Here is a 25084-nt window from a genome sequence, read left to right as displayed (position 1 = left end):
ACTATTTTAATATTTGTAGACAGTTAATATATTTAAAAATAAAATATAAAAAGATGATTTATACAAGAATGATTTTTTTTCAGAGTAGCTCCCTGTAAGCTAGGGGAGCAAAATAATGGACGGGAGTGGGAGTAACTGGATTTTAGAGCTTGAAGAAGCATTATTAGATGAATTACCCCCAGAACAATTAAAGGTAAATTATTGGATTTTTAAAAAGTTCTGAAATCTTTCTTTACCTACCTATCTATTAAACTAATAAAAAATATTAAACTAATAATAAAAAAAAGATTATTATTAAACTATTGTAGATTTTAGTTTGAAACTGATTTTTATTTAGGTGCTTCTAGCTGGTAGATCTTTACCTGCTTCTTTAAGGTACCTTTTTTTTATTTAACTTGCTCTTATTAGGTAATCATTACTTGTTTTATCCATGTTCACAAAAATTATTGCCGCAACTCTTAAACTAACTTTCTATTTTTAGCTTTTAAACTGGTATTCTTAGTAGTATTGGGCTGTTTATTTCACTTGTGTTGTTCCCAAAGTTTTATAATACAAACTTCTTGTTCGTTAACTTAACATCTTTGGGGACTAGAATTAAATTTTAATTGACCCATTAAGTTGTGTGTCTAAACATCAAACCACTAATTGTGATCTACAGGACGGGTAATTTTGTGTATTATCATTGGGACTACATCAATTTATCGTCAATTATCTTATCCCTTTAGATCCCTGCCAATTGTATTAATCTCGTAATCAGATTTGAAAAAATTAAAACCTACACTTTTAAGTCATCTTATAATTTAGAACTGATGTTTGGAGTCATTGTTTGGACATCACTGGAAAACGTTCAAAATTTGAAAAGTTTGATGATGTGTTTGATCACCCTGATCAGGTATGTATGGCACAGTTTAATAGTTGTCAACCCTGAAAATTTGCTATATTTGCTAAATTGCAATCATTTGAAACATAAAGGGAGATTTTAAATAAAAAAAAAATATTTTAACTTTTAAATATGCAGAAGTAAAAATTCCTTTGGTCTAAACGAAAATTGCACTTATTTCATTTTAGTCGAAGTTAGAGGTAAAATAGTTTTTCTTCATATGAAATACCTACCATTTGTTATTGTTTACTTTTTTATTTTTAGGCCCAAATTAGACAAGCATCACAAAAATTTGAAGACCTGCAAGACATGTCAGACGTTGAAAGTATTCTTACAGCTTATCTGAAATATACAGGTAGTACCACTTAAAAGGACTCTCCACAGAAAAATCAACTTTGGATTTTTGAAAATCTAACCTGAAACTATTATTCTCTGTTCAATTTTAGGCATTTTTTGTTTTTGTGGCATCGCGATCGAAGCCCTTTGAAAATTTTGTCCGCCGCCTATTTGTACTGCCGCTATAACAATATATACTACACTTTCCTCCACTCAATATATGTTCGCCGCTCAAGAACATTTGCTCCATTGCAACTGGCCGCTCTACGATTTATCCTCTTCCTTGACTGGACAATTCTGCCGCCTCCATTTTGTGTTCGCCTCCGCCAAATATAACCATCTTTTGCCGCAGTTGCCGCATTCATCGCCCTTCTCCGCCGCTACTCCGCTATACATTGCGTACGTAGCTATACACAACACCCCCAGCCTCCATTTAATTTCTGAACAAGGGAGAGGGGAGCATGTATTAAAAAGCGACGTACAGCGGAGTAGCGGCGGAGAAGGGCGATGAATGCGGAAACGGCGGCAACATAGGAGCTAAAAATCACTAAAGCAGCACAAATTAAATGGCGGGAGGATTCACTTAAAGGAGGTAAAAAATTTCAAAGGGCTTCGATCGCGATGCCACAAAAACAAAAAATGCCTAAAATTGAACAGAGAATAATAATTTCAGGTTAGATTTTCAAAAATCCAAAGTTGATTTTTCTGTGGAGAGTCCTTTTAATTCATTCTAACATAAATGGATTTATTATTACTTGGATATTCTACCAGAATTTCATGTAATCTGTAATTTATGCTCGCAGTTGGCTAAAGTAACTATACTTCCCATCCAACCCCCTACTAATGGATGACGCACTGACCAATAAATGAGTTCAAGTTATGCAAGCTACATGAAGGACAAATTCTTTTTGACAGTATATCTATGTATAAATATTCTATATCCATTGACTTAACCCGTTTGAAAAGCAGCTACTCTCCTTGAAATTGACATTTATATGAAAAAATGATAATCGTTATGATGATCTTAAGACTTAAAATAGATGGAATGAATTGTAAAGAACTGTAAATCTTTTCTAAGTATCAAATTATATTATAGGAAAGGTCTATAGCCAAGAATATATGCATATTCTTTCACCAATAACAAAACTTGGACTTTCAAGAAACGAAAAATATTGTGTGTTTGAATCTATAGTTGAAAGGTAGGTAACGTTATTTTTAACATAGGTATCTGTTCAGGGGTGTATATGACCCTGCTAAGGAGGGGGGGGGGGGGGTAAAAATGAATAAAAAAATATGTGGTTGGGAAGGAGGGGGGCAGGGGAATAAAGAGAACTGACAACATTATTTCCATTTTTATCCCCTCCTTGGTGAAAAAAAAAAGAATATGTAACGAGGGGGTATAATATGAATAAAATATTATAAAGATTTGAGTTTTATTTATCATATCATAAATAAGGATAAGGCATATTACGTTCTGACTTGTGTTACTAAAGAACTTGTCAAGAAGTTGCGCTTATAACATGCGATTGGTTTTGTCCACACTTTACAAAAAGTAAATTTAATTCTTTTGTTTGAGAAGTGGTAAATGGACTTGTGAATATTTTATGTTCCTTTTTCTTTCTCTTTACAACATACATAAGAGTCTCAACTGACTTTTCTTATTGAGCAAAAAACGTATTTTAAAATTTAAACTTTGTGTGAAGTGATTTTTTTGTGCATTTTACATTTTTAAGAATAAAGCAAATCTATTTCCAGAATGCGTATTTACAGATATTTGTTAGAAGTGCGAACTTTTGAACGATGTATATTAATATTAAAAAGTTGAAACTATTTAAGCGTCCATCCTCTTAATTTTCAAAACTTTCTTAGAAATGGAACTGTTGAATAAATAAAATACCCTTTTGATTGAACAAAAGTTGCCCAGAAGTCTCAACTTTCACATCTGTTTTTTTTTTTTTGGGGGGGGGGGGGGTTTCCATCGTTTCCCAAGAGTTCCACATTATATCTCATTAAAGCAACTGTCATGTAAAATTTTAATTCTGTAACTCTTTTTTTTTGGTTAAGTTCCTTTGTGGTTTATGTTAGGTTTTAATAAGTTTCTCTCTTCTTTTGAAAGATCTAAAGTTTTAAAAATCTTGTTTTAGGTTTATACCGCAGCGTACTAAAGTATTAGACGGAGGCCTATACCACATATCCAGGCTTCTCCTTCTCTACCACGATCCACAGCTCTGTAATCACCTGGATTCCCTCAAAATTAATTTTGTAGATTTTTCTTCTTCGTGGTTTAGGTAAAGAATTAGTTTTTTTTTGTAGAAAAAAAAACGTTTAGATGATCTTGTATTGTAAAAATTAGTTCACTTTGCTTTTAAAAATTCATTCATTTAATTTTAACGGAAGTTAGTTTACAAATTATACTTTTTCAAACCATTTTGTCAACATTTTCTTTAAGTTTAAGTTATAACCTACCAAAAATAAATGCTCCTTAATAAGTTAATTGAAACTGTAATGGTGATATCTTTTTGGCAAAATATTAAATGAACTCCTGTGAAACATTTTTAGTAGCCGTTCCAGCTTGCTATTGAAGCAAAAATCTAAAATAATGCTAATGGACGATAAGTTGATCTACTCTAATTATTACGACAAACAAAATTACCCAATATGTAGATCAAAGTGAAGATTAACTTTAGTTTCCGAAGATTTTAAACCTTTGTGTATAACGTTTTGCGCAAGTATAATTTACAGTTCAATGCTCCTTACCTCCTAGCAAAAAATGCATTATACGGATTTTTTTCTTTATCTGTAATTGTTCTTTCGAATTTCAGCTGTTTATTGGCGGGAGACCTGACGGCGGAAACCAGTCAATTACTTTGGGATGCTTATATTGTTAATTCAGGTGAATAGTTTTCCCAGTATGGCCTCGAATTTGTTCAATATCCGCTGGATTAGAACAATTTATCAGCAATACTGAAAAATCATGTACAGCATCGTATTAAAGACAATTTTTATACGAATATTAAAATAAAATCATAGAACTATAAAAAAATGTTTTGTTAGCTCGGGCGTCCGACACCTCGGGGCTACCAAAAACTGGTTATGATCTTAAAATTTCCATTTTTATATCCGCGGAGAGGCGTCTATAATACAATGCGATAAATAACTATTATGGTTTGTACTAATCCTTATTCCCAGTGCAAAAAAAATTACTGAAATGATTTTTTGTTTTAGATCCTTGGTTGATATTTTTCATGGTGAATACTATGTTAGTTAACTGTAGAGATCATATATTAGAAATTAAAGATGATAGGTAGGTACTTATATTTTCAATGTTTTTACAAAAATCTCAACGTTTCTATCATCAATTTTAAAAATCATTTTTAGTTCTTCTTAGTTTTGTAGTCCTTACTGCGTAGTCTTAATACTTGTTTTATTTTTAGATCCGAATTGTTGGCTAGATTAGCAAGATTACCCGGGCAAATAGAAGCGGACGATATTCCTGATTTAGTTACCCTTGCTCAAGTAAGATTTTGGATGGAATATGCGTGTTTGATAAAGCTTAGCTTCCCTAGTTGTTTGTTACATTATTAGTTTAGCTACTTCATTGATTTTTCCATCTTTTCCCTCCTTGGGGTAAAAGACTAGGGGGGGGGGGGGTGTAATTAAACATTTCTTGCAGCCGGCAGAAAAATTAATCTTATTAAAAATATATATTCCTGGTCATAAACTTGAAAAATCAAAGAAAGTAAAAAAAAATCCTGAAGTTTCTTAAACTTTAAAAACATATGATCTTTAAGGTGATGTCAGCCCGTACGCCAAGTTCCTTTAAGGCCAAATATTTTGAGACTGTGTTCAAGTGTCCAGAGCCGGAGCTGGAAGCAGAAATAAAGTCCAGACTCTGCCTGCCTGTCAGTCCTCAGGTATGCTGGGGGTTTAGGTTAACGTTGGAGTAGATTTTGTTAAAAAAAAATCCCTGTGGTGTATCTATATTCTTCACGGAATCCCCTTATATAGGTGGGAGGATGGGGGGGGGGGGGGGAATAAAAAATGTGTGAGTGGGGGAAAAAGGAAAAACAAACAGTACCTACTGAAAACAATTTTTTTTCCTCAAAACCCAAAAAATACGTGGGAGGGGTAATAAAGGGAAAAAAACCTAGGGAGGGGAAAAAATAAAATATTTTGCAGCCGGGGAAAAACTTAAATATTTTGCAGCCGGGGAAAAACTTAAATATTTTGCAGCCGGGGTAAAACTTAATCTTGTACAGAATATACACCCCTGAAAAATCCTCCTATAATAGAACAAACTGGGTCACAATTGAAGAAGTTAACATTTTTTAACTTTGTTATCTCACCTAGTTAATAAAAACATATTTAATTATAAGTCTGTTAAAAATTAAATCATTTTAATAGAAAATTAGTTTTTGTGCCCCTAGTATCTAGAGTTTCATATTTGTAGGGAAGGGGATGGGTAGAAAATTGGCCTAAAGCTTTTTAAGCCTAAACAAAATATCCGAAAACCTTCCCAAGACCTTAGTAAAGCTTCTCTAATATGGAGATCTAAATAGGTTCATTAGTAATCAATATCTTGAGCTACAGACCAAAATATCTTACTACTTAATAAAATAGGATTGTTTAAATAATGTTACATAGTTAATTTTATTTGTATATTTCCATTTATGAAAACATTACACAACTTTTTTTTTTTAGAATTAGACTTTCTTTTAACTTTGATAAGTAAGTAAATAGTTTAAACATATTCAGCAACAAGTTTCAAATATGTTAATTAATTATGAATGTTTGAACTTTATATTATTCGAGTACTTTAAACTTTTTCAAGTTCTATTAGGTTAATTTATTTTGTTACTTATATTAAACAATTATAGTAATTTTCTACTATTTCAAAGAAATATCACGCAGATAAAGGTATACAAATAAAAGGGTATGGGGTACTGGGAGTAAATGGGGGGTATCTTTATAAGAGAAGATGAAAATCAGGTATAACATCCAAGTTACAGTATATCAATTTTCAGGAGGTTGTGAGTAGCGAGCTGGTAAATTCCCAATTTTTTGTTGTTGATTGTCGGTCAGCTGATCAGTACAACAGCAGCCATCTTTCATCTGCCTTCCATCTTGACTGTGGTCTCATGTTACAGGTAGGATTTATATGGCAAGTAACCTTGATGTCGATTTAGCGTACCAGAAATGCAAGCAGTAATAATACCCGACAACTAGGGGCCACTAATCGCCTACGAAACTCGAGAAGGAGAAAGTACGAGGGAGGAACAGATGTTTTAAAACACTTGTATTCATAAGAACTTAGAAAAGGGAAGGAGTATGATTATATAATAACTGATGAGCAAAATTACACAGGAAACAGATGACAAACCTTAAAAGCATTGAAAATTATATATAATTTTTTTTGTCTGAAGCTTAAGATTTCAATAATTACTGAACTGATATAGTTTATTTTTTTAGTAAGCTTTACATGGATCCTATGATTTTAGGCTAATTGAATACCTGCACAAAAAGTTAAATACATAAATCTTTTCATTCTTTCTCCTTTGACAATCTCTGTAAAATGGGGGACGTAACTGAAGACTTTTTGATGCAGGGGGGGGGGGGGGGTTCTCCGGAACCACTTGATGAACCGTGCAGATTTTTTGGACTTAAGCTTTTATGGGTATGAACATCTCATGGTTTCGAAGTCACCCCCCTACCCCCACCCCGTAGCCCCCCGGGGCTCAAAAACCCCCTAAAAATGAACCTAACCTTAATTTTCTCAAAAACTATTTGACCAATAGATATGATTTCCTAGAATTAAGCTTTCATGCTAATCAACTATCTTTTAGATTAGAAGTCACCCCCCCCCGCTACCAACCCTTAATTATCTCAGGAACCATTTGATAAATAGAGATGATTTCTTAAACTTAAGTTTTTATGCTTATAAACTGACTTATAGTTTCGAAGTTACCCTCCTGCCTCCAACCCCTAGCCCTCTGGGGCTCAAATTAACCCTAAAAATGAACCTAACCTTAATTTTCTCAAAAACTATTTGACCAATAGATATAATTTCTTAGAATCAAGCTTTCATGCTAATAAATTATGTTTTAGATTAGAAGTCCCCCCCCTGCTGCCAACCCCTAACCCTCCGGGGCTCAAAAAAACCCTCAAAATGAACCTAACCTTAATTATCTCAGGAACCATTTGATTAATAGGTAGAGATAATTTCTTAAACTTAAGTTTTTATGCTTATAAACTGACTTATAGTTTCGAAGTTACCCTCCTGCCGCCAACCCCTAGCCCTCCGGGGCTTAAATTAACCCTAAAAATGAACCTATCCTTAATTTTCTCAGAAACCATTTGATCAATACAGCAGATTTTTAGGACTTTTATGGTTTAGAAGTCACCCCCCTGCCCCGATCCCCTAGCCCCCCGGGGCTCAAAAAACTAATTTTCTAGGAGAAGAAGGATGTCAACCAATTTTGTGAGAGTTGGGACTCAATACTTTGTTTATTGAAAAATCTTACAAAGCAAAGCTTTTATTTAATTAGATATGGTCTGTGAGGGTTAGCTTTTTTCCCGTTCATTTTGACATGTTATAAATGTCCTATAGATTTTAAACTTTGCATGATGTTTTCTATAGCATTTAGGTACGTCAGTCACAAACGGATAGCTTTTTTAGTTAATTTAGGCATGTTAGAATTGTCCTATTGATTTCAAACTTTCCATGGTGATACCTTTAGTAGTTAGGTACGTCCATTTTAAACATGTTGATTTTTTACTTTTTTAACAACAAATTTTTTTGTGATCTAATCATCCGATTGATCTGATTTTTGGTATGTTTATTCCTGGGACAACAAAAAAAGTATAATGTTTCAAGCGAAGCAACTCTATAATCAAGTCCTAAAAATGTAAGTATGTCCATAAACATTATCCTGTATCAAGCAGTTTTTCAACAAAATTACACTTACAATTTTGCTTCAACTCTTATACATTTATATTTTGATTATTCAGTTCTGACACTATATAAGTGTTAATGTCCGTTTGTCCTACAGTTTCAGTGCTTCGCTTTTATGGATGTTGTCATCCTTGTTTTTTTAAACATTGATTGATTTTCTATCTATATTTCACATCTAAAACATAATTTATTAGCATGAAAGCTTAATTCTAAGAAATCATATTTATTGGTCAAGTAGTTTTTGAGAAAATTAAGGTTAGGTTCATTTTTAGGGTTAATTTGAGCCCCGGAGGGCTAGGGGTTGGAGGCAGGAGGGTAACTTCGAAACTATAAGTCAAGGTATAAGCATAAAAACTTAAGTTTAAGAAATCATCTCTATCTATCAAATGGTTCCTGAGATTATTAAGGTTAGGTTCATTTCCAGGGTTTTTTGAGCCCCAGAGGGCTAAGATTTGGCAGCAGGGGGGTGACTTCTAATCTAAAACATAATTTATTAGCATGAAAGCTTAATTCTAAGAAATCATATCTATTGGTCAAATAGTTTCTGAGATAATTAAGGTTAGGTTCATTTTCAAGGTTTTTTTGAGCCCCGGAGGGCTAGGGGTTGGTAGCGGGGGGGGGGTGACTTCAAATCTAAAAGATAGTTGATTAGCATGAAAGCTTAATTCTAAGAAATCATATCTAATGGTCAAATAGTTTTTGAGAAAATTAAGGTTAGGTTCATTTTTAGGGGGGTTTTGAGCCACGGGGGGCTAGGGGGTGGGGGTAGGGGGTTGACTTCGAAACCATGAGATGTTCATACCCATAAAAGCTTAAGTCCAAAAAATCTGCATGGTTCATCAAGTGGTTCCGGAGAAACCCCCCCCCCCCCCCCCTGCATCAAAAAGTCTTCAGTTACGTCCCCCTTTATCTTAATATATAAGGATTTTATTTTATAAAATAATTGTCGCAGGATCCTGCTCAGTTTAGCACCGCCTGTTCAGCGTTGTTGGCCTTCCATCAGACTTCTGTAGGGGCTGGACAGGGAGAACATCTGGTTTTTCTGGGGGATGGCAGGGAGGGGGAGGTGGAGGATAATATGAATATGGCTGTGTCGAGGTAAGAATCTTGTCTTATTGTTATTAAATCAAACAATATGTTCATGTTGATAATTTTATTATACCTTACCAAAATATTTATTATTTATAGAAACTTATGTTGTTGAAGGGGTAAAATGTAAAATTAATAAGATCTTTTTCATTTCGTTATTCGTAAATAATTGTCGATATTATTCTAAGATATATGATTTTTCAGTATGGGTTAAAACCGATTCTAAGCCAGCGGATATTATTCGGTTTCGAAGCAATACTGGACAATGTTTTACTTTCAGATTTCTTCAGCAACACACGAAGTTTATCTCAATATTGGAAGGTGGATATCTTAGCCTACATTCAGGCAACAGTGCTATGCATGCAAATAGTCAGGTATAGTCACATTATTTTACGACTTAGGAAGCGTGGCAATTGAATTGAATTCTACAATGTTACCAGCTATTTTCTAAACAGAAAATCCTTTTCACACTCAAAAATAAACTTAAATCTCGGTGCGTAGATCTCAACTTTTATCTTAAAAATTTCATCAAAGTCATTTTAAGTCCGAGAATTACTGCAAGGGCTAAACTTTGTTTTATTATTTTATAGAAAATCTGATGGAATTCTTGTTTATTTGTAAAGTTTGTTTGAAAGATTAAGTAAGACTGCTGGAAGTCAGGGAGGGACGGGACATTGGGCTGTTTATTACATTAGTCCCCAAAGTTTTCTAATAACGTTTTTTTATTCGTTGCCTTAACAATTTTGGTGACTATTAAATTATTGGTTGGTTCATTAAGTTGATATTCAAACGTTTCAACTACTAATTGTAATCTACAGAAGAGGTAAATTTTGTGTAACATCATTGGGGATGTACGGCGTACGTACATCAATTTATCGGCCATGGTCTTATCCCTTTACATCCCTGGCTGGAAGTGAATAACTTAATTTTCTCCTCTACAGTATACACAATTCAATTTTGTAAAAGCTTACTTTGTTGTGAACCTAAAAAATAAAGATACATTTTCAAGTATAACATCGAAATTGTTTAATATATATGATGGATTAGAACCGGTTCTCAGTCCTACTGAAAAATAATGTATAGCATTGTGTTACAGAAATTTTTCACGAATATTAGATTAGTTATTTCTCGCATCGTATTATAAACAGCTTTCCGCGGATATAGAAAGTACAATTATAAGATTAAAACCAGTTTTTTCGCCCCGGGGTGCCGGAGGTATGTTATGATATGATATTAATTATGAATGCCTTCTCTTCCTATAAATCCTATAGCTCAATTCGTCCCCACTATTATCGGAAAACATATTCTGTTTATGGAATGCATCCGACAAATAGTAGAAGGGGTGGGGTGGGGGGGGTTGATTACTATTTTAGATAATATATCATTATTAAGGTATTACAAAACTTTCAAAACATCACAGAAAGCCAAACCAATAGTTATTTATCGCAGCGCATTGGAGACAGCTTTCTGTGGATATTAAAATGAAAAATTTCAAGTTTACAAGGAAAACTTAGGTTCTCACAATTTTGTACAACAACAGAAATGGAAATTTTTTATGTTTTACAAAAATAATTTTGTTATAATCTTATTTTAAAACAGTTATCTAACCAAGTTTCACAATAGAACTTCGTAGAAATTAAATTAGCACGGTTCTTGATTTTTGATTCTATACAAAAACAGAAGTAAAATCTTTCTGTTATGCGACTTGTGGTGAAAATTTTATTTTAAAGTAGTTGACGAGTTTAAGTCTCGGTGAAATCGTTTGGATTGGTTTCTTATGCTATGTACCTAAGCTTTTGTTTAATTAAGGGGACTGCTTTTGCCTAGGGCAGGTGCAACCTATAACTAAGCACGATTGAACATAAAAAAGTTCTTTGCAATCATAGGATTGTTTTCTAATGCTACCCCTATTTAATTGGCTAATAAAGGAATATTCTTAGTTTGTAGTTCTTATCACATTTTGTAACTGACAGTCGACTTTAGAAACCGCTGTTATGTTTTTATATATGTTTTAAATTAGAAAAATATAAGAAAAATTAGATTTCATATTGTTTTTGGATCAAGTCGGAAAACGGCAGTCCGCACAGCTTAGGTTCCTAAAATGTATATAGAATATATGTGGATGATATACTGACAGGGGAATTTTTTTTTTGTCAATTAAGGATGCTTTCAAATGCCTCATTGGCCAGTTCGTTCACCTAGTAGGAGGGGAGGAAATTGGGTAAAGGGTGTGTATAGGGGTATCGTTATTTTAGCCAGCTGCTAGTACAACTTTATATGAGGACATGAAAATATGGTTCAATATCAGCATCCAAGCAATAATCTAAACCGACATAACCTAACAGTTATCTGGAATATCAAAGACCAAAACATGGAATTATACACTGCTAGAGAGAACCCCCTTAAATTAGAAACCTTTTAATTTGTGTTTTACTCCATAAATTCTAGGCTAACTAAATGTAAAAATTAACAAAACAAAAAATGGTACTTCGCATTTTCAACTCGATCCTTGTTTTTTCTTTATAAGATTAATTAGGTTTCTTTTGAAAAAAATGTATTACTCTAGAATTTTAGTATTTAAATGCAGTTATATTTAAATTAGGTAAGATTTACAGTTCCAATGTGTAATAGGTTACTTTTTGGAATATTGATCTGTATATCATCTTATTAATGCTTAAACGTCAGGTTACTTGTATATCTAGTAAAGTAAAGCTTTAGTTATACCTATACTATCCATTTTATAACATAATAATACATTTGTCATTTATTTACAATAGCAGAGATGCTACGCTTAAAACATTGTGACCAACAGTCACTACACTTTATTCAATCATCAAACCAATTTGAATAATGTATCATTTCGAAATTTTGCTTTTAAATTAAAAAAAGAAATAGTTTTCAATGGAGGATTTAATCTGATAGTTACTAAAGACAATAGCCAATAAATGGATTTGGATAAACTTTTCCTTTATACACAAAATTACCCATTCTTTAGATTACAAATTAGTTGTTGAAACGCTTGGACACTCAACTTAAATAACCAACCAATAAAACTCAATTGAAGTCCCCATAGTTTAGCCAACGAATAAGAAAACTTTGTTAGAAACAGCCTTTGTCCCCTCCCTCCCTTATATATCGACCCTATTTTCGCAGAAATCTTTATATAAGATTTGTAATCATTGGGACTAATCTTGCATTCAATTAGAGCTTTACAATAAGATAATAGATATTTATTTATATCCTAGTTTTTAAAAATTGTTTAATTTTTTTTAGTGCCTTATGAATTCAGAATCTGGGTCCAGAGAAAAAGTGTCATCGCCTGAACACGGTAGATTGGATCTTTTTAAGGTAAATATATGATTAATGAGACACATAATGAGATACATACTTTTTAGAATTTTGTTAGAAAATGCTTATAAATTAAAAGGGTTAGGTAACAAAAAAACGAGTTTTGTGTTAATTTCAACTAGGTATCCTTTTGATATCTGTTTTAATAAAGTTTTAACTTTCTAGGATGTTTCTTAATATTGTAAATATTGTCCCTGGTTTACCCATGATTGTTAAGATAGACTTTACAATTGTTTTTGTTCAGGTGAACTTGAAATCCAAATCAGAAAACTTGAAATCTAGTCTATTCAATTATTTCAACAGTCCTACTGCTTCAACCAGCAATGTAAAACCTGTGACAAAGTAAGTTTTTTCATTATATGTTGATGAATAAGCAAATAACGAACACTGCGGCTCGTACTCTACTCTGAAAAAAGAGAATTTGTACGTATGTATTAAGCCCAGAATCAGATTGACATTCTGCAATTAAGTTGACCCATCTATAAACAATTTACTTAAATGAAATAGACAACAATCAACATCAAATCAAAGAATTTATTTCCTTTTCAATACTTAACTTATATCTGACTTTTTGTTTATCTAAACAAGTATAACTTTATCCACAGGTCTATAATCTCCCATCTGCTCATTGGGGCATTTCCCAAACACCAGGGAAAAGGGAATATGAATCTGACAAACAATTCTAAAGGAAAATTTCCCCCACAATCCTTTCTCTCCTTCTTACCCACTTCCCATCAGTTACGAAAAAAAAAATTACTCCAGCTTTACTCTAACAAAATATTAAATTTTGCGGCATTTTCAATTAGAATGAATTGGCCGAATAGCAGCCCCTGCCCAACACAGTGATATGGTGTGGTTCCATGACATTGCTTTGATATTTATCTAACCTAAATTTCTTCCTATTGACTCGGAATATCACACTATAATGTATGGTTAGACAATTTATAGACTTGTAAACTGTTGTATTGTTTCAGGAAGAAGGGGAGGGGCTACAAGGGAACTGGAGATGTGTTTACTCTGGAGGATGATGATGAAGAAGAAGGATCCAGGTAATCAATCCTTGCAAAACTCTCTTGTCCTTGGTGGAACATTGTTTGTGTTGACTAATTTTTTTCATGTAAATGAATGAAATTCCTGTATGAGGGTGCACTATTATGATTGATTTAAAAAAAAAACATTCTTGGTTCAGCCCTTCTTTCTATTGGAACAATCATTCCACCTACCTTCTACTTATGACAGGTGTCCTACCAATAATAAGTACCTCAAAGAAAGTCGTGTACAAATACACAATCAGTGGTTCTTCTCGAATCGAATATGGATCATAAATAAACTCTAAAAAGTTATGTGTGCAAGGATTGTAATCTGTAGTAGGGTTAGGGCTTTCACAGGTTTTTTTTTATAAATTGCAAAAAGTTTTTGTATAACTTAGTGTATTTTCGAACCAACTATTTTAAGATCTTTCTCTGCGTTTGCCTGGCCATTCACTAACCTTACTCGTTTTTAGATACTTGGATGATGTAGCCAACAGTGGTGATACAGTTCACCTGGCGGAGTGCCAGCGCATCACTGAAACAGGATCCTTGACACCCTGTCATCTGCTTCTTACCTCCACACATTTGACTACCCTTGTCCCATCAAGTAGTCAGGATGACAAGGTATTTATATGATCTTTAAGCGACTAATCTAGCATTTTCTCTGATGTTATTTTAAAGTAAAATAAATTTTGCCAACTTTATGATACGCTCCTCATTCCAATGATCTAAGGTTTAAATTTGTAATGAAAATAAAGAGTTTGATAATGGATGTAATGTATATATAAGATTGATATAAACTGAAAAATAACTTAAAACCATTACCGAATTTTTATCTCGACAGGAAAGGGAAACCGTGATTTTAATATTTATTTTTACTTTCCTTCATATTTATTTTTCTAATTGAAAAAAAACTGTTTATTAAGGTTGTCCCCTCCTCCTCACATCATTTGTCTACCATAGTCAAAATTACAAGCAAGAAAAAGCAGCCTGAAGTCATTACATTTAAGTATGGAACTAGCAATAGAGACGAAGTCACGGTTTTTGATATGGATAGGTATGTGGATTTATAGCATAGTAATGGATATATTATTACTTGGATCTTACACCATATTATCATATACTCTGATAAAGCTACATTGAAACTTGTAGCTGGCTAAAATAATGATCCCTTCCATGACCATGAATGAACGAACTGACCCATGAGTGATGTCCTGTCCCTCAAATTTTCCCCTGTCAATATATCCACGTATATTCTATATCTATTTTGCAACATAGCCATGGTTTTCATCATCGAACCAGAACACAAGTATGTACAAAGTAGGTACAATAAAATTCGATCATTGAAAAACCCTTTGGTGTATTTTTTGTAATACATTCTATTTTAGGTACTACATTCCAACAGCTGGAAAAGTTACGATGCTGGTTAAACAACAGATTGAAAAATTAAAGAATTCATGATAAAAAGAAAATAGAAGGCCTAAATTTTATTACTAAAGTATTTATAATCTAAATATAGTATTTTTAAAGAGTTAGTGATAGATTAGATAAGAATAAGACCATTAATTTTGAAAGATGAAAAAATTATTTTAATTTTCATCATATTGTTAGTTATGTAGGTAAAAGGGTATTGTAATTTACACCACTGTTCTAACCTAGTGTTTTTTTCTTTTAGTGAATAATACCTAGTCCAACTATTGCAGACCATTCCTAAATATTTTTATCTATTGCAGTTCCCGTTTCTGGTAACGATTATCACCTAAAATCTATGAACTTTTAAGGCTGCTAGCTGCTAAAGAAGCGATATTAATAATCTGTAAAAATTAAGATCTAATAATGCACAGGGAAAGTTCACTGAAGAAAAAACGCATAAAATAAGTCTTTTTCGCGCATTTATGTGCACTGAAAGATAACTGCATTATTGAGAATGTCTATTTCAGAATATTTGTAGGCCTTCTTTTGTCGGTTAAGATTTTTTCGAGCATAATTTATAGGTTCCACCATTTGGCCATTAGATTTAGCAGCCTTTAAAACTATTAGATTTTTGTAGATAATCGATACCAGGAACATTTTACCGTGAACTGCACCTGGTCGAATATTTTATTTAATATAGTTACATAATATGCATTATACTTAGTTAGTGGTGAGAATAAGTGTTAATTAGTTTGTGTAATAGTGACACCAACTTAAAATCTCTCAATATTTAGATGTCGATGAAAACCTCAAATTATTTCAAGTCTGGAATATCAGTGATGTAAAGGGATAATATAATCATAGGTATTATTACTTATATCCGCTAAGTCCCATCCTTCCCTAGAACATTCTAAGCTAAATGGTCTTAAGCAGAAAGAGAGGGGACCATAGGTTGTTTATTAAACTATTCCCCAATCATTAATTATTATCAACAGAAGGGGTAAATTCTATGTATCATCATAGGGGATGTATAATATACATCAGTTTATTGGCCATTGTCTTATCCCTTTAAATCCCTGGGTTTGAAGTCATAACAAAAACATTACAAAAGTCAAAGAGTTTAAAAAATGAAATTTATTTCTCTTTTCCTAATAATCTTAAACGTTTATCTGTGAAATAATAGGACAACTACTGATGTAATTTGAGTTAGGGATTAGAGAACCACAGAGCAATGTTATAAAAACAAATGCAGTGTCCGTGTGTGGGTGCTTGTGTGTGTGGGCAGTGTGTGTGCGTGTGTTAAGTGTGTGAGTGGCGAGAAATAAGAAAAGGGGAAAAATATTATTTCTTATATTTTCATTATTTTCTTTTCTCTCTAACACTCGACTCAAATTTGACATCTTATTTTCCGTAGCGCAGCATCTCGAAAATTGAACCTTGTTTGTTTGTCTGTCAGTCTGCAAACCACACTTGAATAAATTTACCAATACTTAATTGTTTAGGTTTGATCTTGGAAAAAAAGCAAAACTTTTAGAAAGCTGTTAAGCAAAAATTTATTGATTATATCTGCACATAATTTTGATGTAAAATTTTATTCTTTTTAAGTTTTAACATTAATGTCTTCATTGTGATGTTGCTGCGCTAATGCGGACAAAATTATCCTAGTTAGAAAATGTTTTAGCGATTGGATTTTCTTTTCCTCAACTTTATGTCAACTACTTTTCTATTAAATATTTATTTTATCATCACATATATCTATAATTCTTAGATAGTATTAAAAATAGTCTTGGTTTGGATAAAATTAGTCATTTCAAAGTAGACTTTATATCATAATATTTGTGAAAAAGTATTTTAGTTTAAAGTTTAAAATAATGATATTTCTGTTTGATATTTATTTGATTTCTTTAGTGCCATTGATTTATTATTTAACATTTGGGATTAAGAAGACACATGGAGGATGGTATTTTTTTGATATTTTTAAAGGCTTCTTAGCTCATGGCCAGATTCAGCGTTTTCACCCCCCCCCCTCCCACACTTCTCCTTACTTAACATATTTCAAAGGGCTTGCTGTGTCCTATACCTACGGGAGTTTAATACCTTTTTTGAACTTAACCTAAAATAAGCATAAAAAATGCCACTCAGTATTGCTAGTAAGGCTTTAACTACATCGAAAAATATTAACTCTGTATTTTTGTCTTTACCCAAAGTTTTATATTTTTCAGTGCTATATTTACCTACCTATGGAAATTATAAAAATTGTTTTTCATAAAAAAATTTATATATGATCTTCATTGTGTTAATCAGATTTGTTTATTTAATTCATTAAAAAACATATCACACAAATTGTAAATATCTTAAATTTTTAAAGATTTTTATTGGCTTTTGTTTTGGCATTTATATTGATTTATCTTAAAGGGAAGAATCTATAATTGTGATACTTTATTATACGTATTTATTTTGTATTTTTATTGTTTATGTATTGAAACTTATGTGATATAACCAAGGATAAGGGATAATGCATCTGAAAAAGAATAGGAAAATAACAGATTTTTTAAAATTTCTACATATCATTGTTTGTCACCATACTGAAAAATACAGTACCTTTTTTTAATGGAATAAAAGTATTACAAAATTTTACCCACTTTCTATTGACAGAAAATAATAAGCATTTTCTTATTGTCCTTATTGGCTTGGGGAATTTTGTACAAGAAAAGAATATTTAGCAGTTTTCAATTTATTTTTTTTTGTCAATGGTAAGTGGGTAATGGCTATGGTATAACTAAGAAATACTTAAATGTCATTAAAAAACACTTAATTAAAAATAGCAAATAATAATTTTACTTCCGAGGCATTATCCCTTTACTTTCATTTATTGGTGTTTTTATTATTATTATAATTTATTTATATGATTTATATTTGTTGTTTTCTTTTCAGATTTGAAGCACATTTTTGAATCTGTGTAGATCGACACTTGCTGACTTTTTAAACAGGTAAATATTAATTTTAAAATTGTTATAAAGTACATCTACTCTATAAGACCATTCCGTTTTCTTTTATAAAAAATTGTCCTAGGAATATGACCATTTTTTCCTTAATTTGGAGATAAGATGTAAAAGTTCTTACAGATCTTGCAAAGCTTTTTTGAGAAATAAAATATATTATTCCGTAATAATAAATTTTCGGAAGATAAATAACTTGTTGAATAAAATGTACCTACGCAAATGTAAACTTCAAACTCTGAATTGAATATCTTCATATGCTTACTGTTGTACAGTGATAAGGTATATTATGTCTTCAAAAAAAGCTTTGAAAAAAGAATATTTATTTTGGTTAGAATTTACTTAGTTGCCTATGAGCTCTCACTCCTCTCTTTTGCCGTTTCATTTTAGACTAGCGGATTCGCCTCTAGAGGCCTTGTGGGACACTTGAAGGTTGGGAGGGAAGTGCCCCCCCCCCTATTTTCAATTTTACTTTTAAAAGAAAAAGTAATAATAATTAAAGGTGCGTTTTACTTTGGGAAGGGGGGTAGTACCCTCTCCCAAAATAGTTATAAACCTTCCCAAAATTTCCAGATCCCTGAAAAATTTAAATATATCCATAAACATTTTAAAGGCTTACTCACTCTGCAGGGAACCAAATTTGCATAAGAATTTTGAGAATATAGAGGAATATTGACTGTAAACATCTAACAACATATTTGATATGTAAATTTGGTTGAATATTCTATTTTAGTTTAAACTTTTACTTTATATTTTGGATTTGTATTATGATTTTAAAAATAACAAAAACTTTATCTAAACTATTATAAAAACAGTCTAAGTTTTTGTTTTCTGTATTTTTTCTTTCAATGATTATCAAGAAGGAAAATATTAAGCTGTGTCTTTTGAAATTTTTAGAGTAACATAAGTTAAAATAAATTCTAGCTGTAAGATTTAGCTCTGCTTATACCCACTTTGTTTACAAATCTACAAAATTAAAGAAAATCTTCGTTTTAAGTTAGCAACTTTGAATACTTTATTTTTTGCACTATGTATTATCTATTATTTTTCTATCTCTTATTGGACCTTATTGATTTAATCATGAAATAAGATTTTAGATGAAGGACTAACCAGAAACTGACTGGATTATTTGCCTAGGACTCGTGATATACATTGTATCAGCGAGACGGACTTGACAAGAGAGCAGGACCAGACCAGACAATACGAGTGAGTGAAGAGAGCCAGGACATCAACTGACTCACAAGGAAAGATTAACTGAAGGACACAGATACTATAAACAAACATGTCTTACAAGCACGGAACCAGAGCTGGCTATGATGGCTATAAGGAGAGACGTGGGGCGGGTGGATTTGGCGATATGTCATCCGGCGGCGGATGGGGCGCTTCAATGTCTATGGGTGGTATGGGAGGGGGTATGGGTGGCGGCTATGGGGGTGGATATGGAGGTGGATACGGCGGTGGTGCTGGAGGTGGGTATGACAGCAGGGGAGGTTATGAAAGTGCAGGATATGCTAGCGGCCGTGGCGGATATGACAGCGGACGTGGTGGATATGACAATGGCAGTAGCAGTCGCCGCTCTGAGCCTGAGACAATCCCCAAACATTCCAAGTTGTTTATTCTCGGTTGTAAGAATACTCTTACTGATGAGTCTGTGGTCAGGGAGATGTTTGAACAGTTTGGAGACATTGAGAAGGTTATCCTGAAAAAAGACCGCGACACTGGGCGTAGCAAGGGATTTGCTTTTGTTAAGTATGCCAAGGCCAGCCATGCTGCTGCAGCTATGGCTGCCATGGACAGGAAACAGGTTGGAAATGAATCTCTCAAGGTTGTTTTGGCTGTTCCTGAGGGTGACAAGAATGAGAATCCTGCTCCGCCAACTAGGATCTTTATTATGGTTCCCCGCAGCTTTGAGAAACCTGAAATTCAGGAAGAATTTGATCAGTATGGAGCCATTGAGCATATTTCAATCGTCAAGGATAGAAATACTGGAGACTCTCGTGGCTTAGCCTATGTCAACTTTTATGAATTCAAGGATGCCGCTTCGGCGCTCGAAAAATGCTCTGACAAATACAGGCCTCAGTGGGCTGAGTCAAGAGAGAAGATGATTGAGAAGCGCAAGCACACTGGAGGAGATTTTGGAGGTGGCCGTTCAGGAGGAGGATATTCTGACACTGGAGCAGGAGTTATGTCTATGCTGAGTGGAGGAAGCAATCCAAACAACTGCTGCAGGCTTAAGGTTCAATTCAGCCCTGATATGACTAAGGAAGTTTTCTATGGACTGTTTAATATTGTTCCCGGGCTGACCAGCTGTGATCTGGTGGGTGTCACACCTGACGGAGCTATCAGCAGTGTTGTCTACAACAATCCCGAATCAGCTGCACATGCTATGGATCGTATCAGTGGGTTTGAATACCCGCCTGGATTCCCCATTTCAATCATCTATGATGGTATGCCGATGCCCAAGTATGGAGCTAGAGCATCTGGCGATGCTCCTCTGCCTGACAATATCAAGGCTCTTGTGGATAATATCAAGCAAGCTGCTGATGTTCTTAAATCCTCAGGATTCGCAGATTTGGCTGGCGGCGTCGGTGGTGTTGGCGGTAAAAAGTTGTTGGGCGATGATGTCCAAGATGTACAGGATGTTTGCTCGGCCAAACTTCCACCTAAACAAGAGCAGTTGCCGATGAACACTAAGAGTGTCCAGCGTCTTTTCTGGGTTCTCAAGGACGCCCGCGACTCCCCTAATCCAGAGGTTATGAAGGATGTTTTCTGCAGATTTGGCGATCTGATTGAGGTCTACTGCTTGAAGGGTAAGAAGTGCGGCTACGCCAGGTACGCCAGCAACGATGCCGCGGATAGGGCCATCAAATGTCTGGACGGAGAGGACCTGTTGGGATCCAGGTTCCGCGTGGAAATTGCAGAAGAACAGAGTAGCGACGCCAAGAGACCAAGGAGGGATTAAGTGGACATGAGTGGAGTTTTAATTTGACGGATTTAAAAAAAAATACTTCAAGGAACATAAGGATTAGACGACCTAAAATTTAAATGAAAATGACTTAAAAATACATTGTTATAACAATGACTTACCGACAAAAAAAGCAAAAAGTATTACCTTATACTACACACTTACTAATCACTGATTTTAGATTTTCAGAAATATTTTCTTAAATTTTCTTGAAAGCATTTCGATTTTGAATGAAAATCCTAATTTGTCGTCAATATACTTACATATATTAGCTTTAAACCTTGATGTCAACAACTCAAATGTTGTAATTGTTATATAATTTTCTAAAATTGAATGTTTTTATTGTAAAATAAAAAAGTTACCCTCAATACAAAAAAAAGAAATGCTGACTTTTATGTGCTGTACATTTTCAATGCTTTTAAATTATAAAATTACCTGCATTCTATTTCTTTTTAACAATCCTAAAGAAATTTTTTCCTAAATTAAGATTAAACCTTAAAAAATTGAAAAAAAGATAATTTCTACTTGAAGGAAATTCCTAAAATATTTGCAACCTAATTAATTTTTGTACTTTAATTGACTTAATACTTCTATTGATTGTCCAATTAAAAATTGTTTTGTTAAATAAATTCGTGTTTGTCCAAACGTTTTTTTGCTTTGTTATAACATGTACTTTTTCCAGAAAAAAATCTGGTGACTCCCGCTATCATGATGATATTTCTTTCTTAACAACTTATTTCCAAACAGGTAAAAGATATAATCTATAGGTAACTGGAAGCTTAGCTACTCTATTTTTAGTTTTGCTTTTGTAGCCTAAACAAGTTGTCACTTTTTGATAACAGATTTTGTCGTCACTTTTTTGTTTAAAAACAATAACAAGTATGTTTAAAGATAGTCCAACAATGACCAGGGATCATCAGTGGCCGATAAATTGATGTTAATTTCGAATTAGGGTAAACCAAATTACCTACCCCTTGTGTAGATTACAATTAGTAGTAAAAACGTTATGACACTCAACATAATAAATCAACCAATAAAAACTCGTCAAAATTCCCCAAAAGTTTAAGCCAACAAATATGAAAACGTTAGTATAAATCTTTTGGGGACTAGTGCAAATAACAGTCCAATGTCCCCTCCCTCCCTGTAAATTGACAATAAGTCATGTAGTCTTAGAGTAGCTGCGGTAATTATAAAGAAAAACATGATGTGTAAAGATTTCCCTTTGTCAATTTGTCCTTTGAAGCTAGATATGTACAATTACATTAGTTTATAATATTATACAGAATTTCACTTAGGCAAAAATTATACTTTAAATTAAAAGGGATGTCATACCGCTACCTATATCCACGAATTATTGCAGCGCCTTTTTTAAAATTTAAAATAGATTGTTTAAAAACAAGGAAGATATCGTGCAGAAATAGCAATGTTTCGGATGATTGTAAACCAAAATTTAAAATGTGTTTTAAGTTTTAACAATAAATGTCGAATTGGATAATATTTAAAAACATTTTGTGTAAATTTTAAATATTAATTCAGGGGTACTATTAACAAGGATGACAACATCAATAAAAGCGAAGCTCTATATTAGAAGGAAGGAAAAACGAACAATAGCTCTTGTAGAGTGTCAGAACTAAATAGGCAGAACATTAAATTTTAAGTCTTAACAAAATGTACAAAAAGTTGCTAAATTGTGTAAATTTCGATAAAAGTAAAAAGACCTTTATTTTTAGGATTTGATTATAGAGATGCATCGCTAATAATATTGTAGCTTGTTGTCATAATAATGAAATAAAATAATCAGCAAGTTTTAAATGTACGTACGGAATTTCTGGTACCTGTTATAAGAGTTGCTACGCTTCCTAAGTCGTACCTAAACATGTCTATTCAAAGTATATAATAAGAGTACTGTTACGAATTGACTTACGGACCGACGCTAATTATAGAAAAGCATCAGTTTTGATAAAATCAACTTAATTTTGATATTTTTTGGGTGTATGCGTCTAGCGATCTCTCGTATAAAGTGAGTTTACAAAAGTTTCGAGTAAATGTATGCAGAAATGTGTTGCGAATAATTACTCCGGGGCTACACAATTCAAACTTTATGTGGTTTACAAAATATCAGGGTGAAGTATTTAGAAAAAAAAATCTGGACAATTAGTTCATCTAGTGGCACAGCAACAGCGAGCTGACATTTTTGATGATCAGAGAAGAAATGTGTTTTAAATAAATGATAAAATGTTACAGGAATTATCATAATCATTAACGATAAGAGCTTCCTTATACGTACAGACGGACGGACCAACCCTTATTATGGAAAAAGTTTGGCATAATTAAGAAGTATTTTGTCCACAATTAAAAAATATTCAAGAAAAAAGAACAATAAGATAAAGATACATTTAGATTTTCTGGTACAATTGCCATTGCGTAGGCATTTGTGAAACTTGAAGCCATTGCGCCTAATTTCATTGGTCGAACCGTTGAACTCATGAGTCATGGACCATGACATATAGCCAAATTATAGAGCAGCTGCGCTACTAATAGTTCCGATAGTTATATATTTCTAATTTGCAATTAAGATTTTGTCACAGGAGGTTGTAGAACTTACTTTACAAAGTTACAAATAGTAAAAGGACTATAATATACTAGGTACCCAAGAGATGGAATTAGTTACTTCCTAAAAATTAAGTTTAACTCATGTGTAATCTACAATTCTTAGAATATAACAATGTGCTATTTTCTTATTCTTCTATATGAAGTAAGGTTGTTTATGTTTTAAAGCTTAAGATTACAAAATCTTTAAAGGGAAGCTTCACATAGGTCCTTTGATTGTTTTAGGCTATTTTAATTCTAGAATGAAGCCTTGGTTGATTTTAGTCTATTTTTTTTACTCCTTTAGCCGCTAGTTAACTATCACGTGTAAAGTTTATCTGGTTTCAATAGCAAAGTGTATAGAAATGAAGAAAGCTTTTTATTAATTAAACTTGATTCATGACCTTAATTTTCTTTCCCCCCCTACTGTTTTATCTCTTGTTGTGTATGGGGTGGCTTTTTAGTATGATTTAATATCAAGGTAAAAGGTTAGGAGTGGTTCAACAACCCTTTCTTCGTCGTAATATTTACCAGTTATTAAAGGAAGCCTTCTCGCAACACTTGTGGTATTGTTATCATTCTTTGATTTCAAGTCTCGATATTTATCCTATAATATAAAGTAGAACGATATCTGTCCGCCTGAAGCTTAAGATCTTGGTAACTGCTGATTCTGAACCGATTGGGCTCTACTTTAGAGGGAAATATATTTAGAGGATAGTGGGGGAACCCATTATAAATTTCGGGTCGATCTATGCAGTAATTGGATGTCTGTCTGCCAAAGTAGTAGGTTGTTTGTTTGTGTGTTAATCTATATTTATAAAGGGGGGGGGGGGGGGGGGGTTAATGCAACCATCTCGTAATCAGTGAGCAAATGGCACTTAGAATTCGAATTTTGATCTGGAATTTTGCATGAGTAATCCTTGGTAGGTCTATTTTCCCTAAATTGAACTAAAAGTTGGAAAAGTAACGGCTAACGGCTGGCGGCTCAGCAATTTAGCCATTTTTAAAACTATTTTCAAGGGAAATCATCACGAAACCTATCTCCACATAATACTCTATGCTGCTCCAAAACGTTTTCAAACGGTTCTAGCCGCTAGTTGCTGGTACTAGAAATCTAAAAATGTTTTTTTTATATCATTTCACATGATTTAAAGCAAAAATATGTTTCAAAAAGTTGATTTCTACATAACTTATGGCAGATTTGCCTTAAAAAAAACAAAAAACGGCTAAACGGCTGAGCCGTTAGCCGTTACTTTTTCAACTTTTTGTTCGATTTAGGGAAAATAGACCTACAAAGGATTACTCATGCAAAATTTCAGATCGAAATTCGAATTGTAAGTGCCATTTGCTCACTGATTACGAGATGGTTGCATTAAAACCCCCCCCCCCTTATTTCTATTTATTTGGGGTTTTCATTTATTTATAGTATAATTTTTTTGATTTTTGAATGGCCCGAGTTTTAATGAAAACCTTTCATGTTTA

General features: G+C 33.1%; 2 protein-coding genes across 5 annotated transcripts; both read left to right on the top strand.

The window, feature by feature from the left end:
- Positions 1–62: 62 nt before the first annotated feature.
- Positions 63–17984, top strand: TBC1D23 (TBC1 domain family member 23). 4 transcript variants are annotated; one of them, XR_013876851.1, is made up of 20 exons: positions 63–193; positions 338–375; positions 805–892; positions 1145–1235; positions 2313–2415; positions 3361–3504; positions 4039–4109; positions 4442–4520; positions 4651–4732; positions 5008–5130; positions 6241–6363; positions 9121–9266; positions 9538–9631; positions 12531–12605; positions 12850–12947; positions 13580–13654; positions 14110–14260; positions 14563–14693; positions 15025–15167; positions 17272–17984. XR_013876851.1 is itself a non-coding variant. In XM_080151028.1 (20 exons), exons 1-19 carry the CDS (start codon positions 116–118, stop codon positions 15095–15097), a joined length of 1863 nt encoding a protein of 620 aa, XP_080007154.1. In that variant the 5' UTR covers positions 63–115; the 3' UTR covers positions 15098–15134; positions 17354–17984. The 4 variants fall into 4 exon arrangements, 3 of the variants coding, with proteins under 3 accessions (XP_080007154.1, XP_080007153.1, XP_080007152.1); XM_080151028.1 differs by having other exon boundaries at positions 15025–15134; positions 17354–17984; XM_080151027.1 differs by having other exon boundaries at positions 15025–15134.
- Positions 17556–21686, top strand: LOC145311958 (RNA-binding protein 45-like). Its single transcript, XM_080151031.1, has 2 exons — positions 17556–18039; positions 19186–21686. The coding sequence occupies exon 2, from the start codon at positions 19331–19333 to the stop codon at positions 21008–21010; it is 1680 nt and encodes a 559-aa protein (XP_080007157.1). The 5' UTR covers positions 17556–18039; positions 19186–19330; the 3' UTR covers positions 21011–21686.
- Positions 21687–25084: the final 3398 nt, after the last annotated feature.

This window comes from Acartia tonsa, chromosome 2, assembly GCF_053477335.1.
Source record: "Acartia tonsa isolate MP-2025a chromosome 2, ASM5347733v1, whole genome shotgun sequence".
Classification (NCBI taxonomy): domain Eukaryota; kingdom Metazoa; phylum Arthropoda; class Copepoda; order Calanoida; family Acartiidae; genus Acartia; species Acartia tonsa.
Note: the sequence above shows the minus strand (reverse complement) of the source record. Positions and strands in the feature narration are given on the sequence as shown.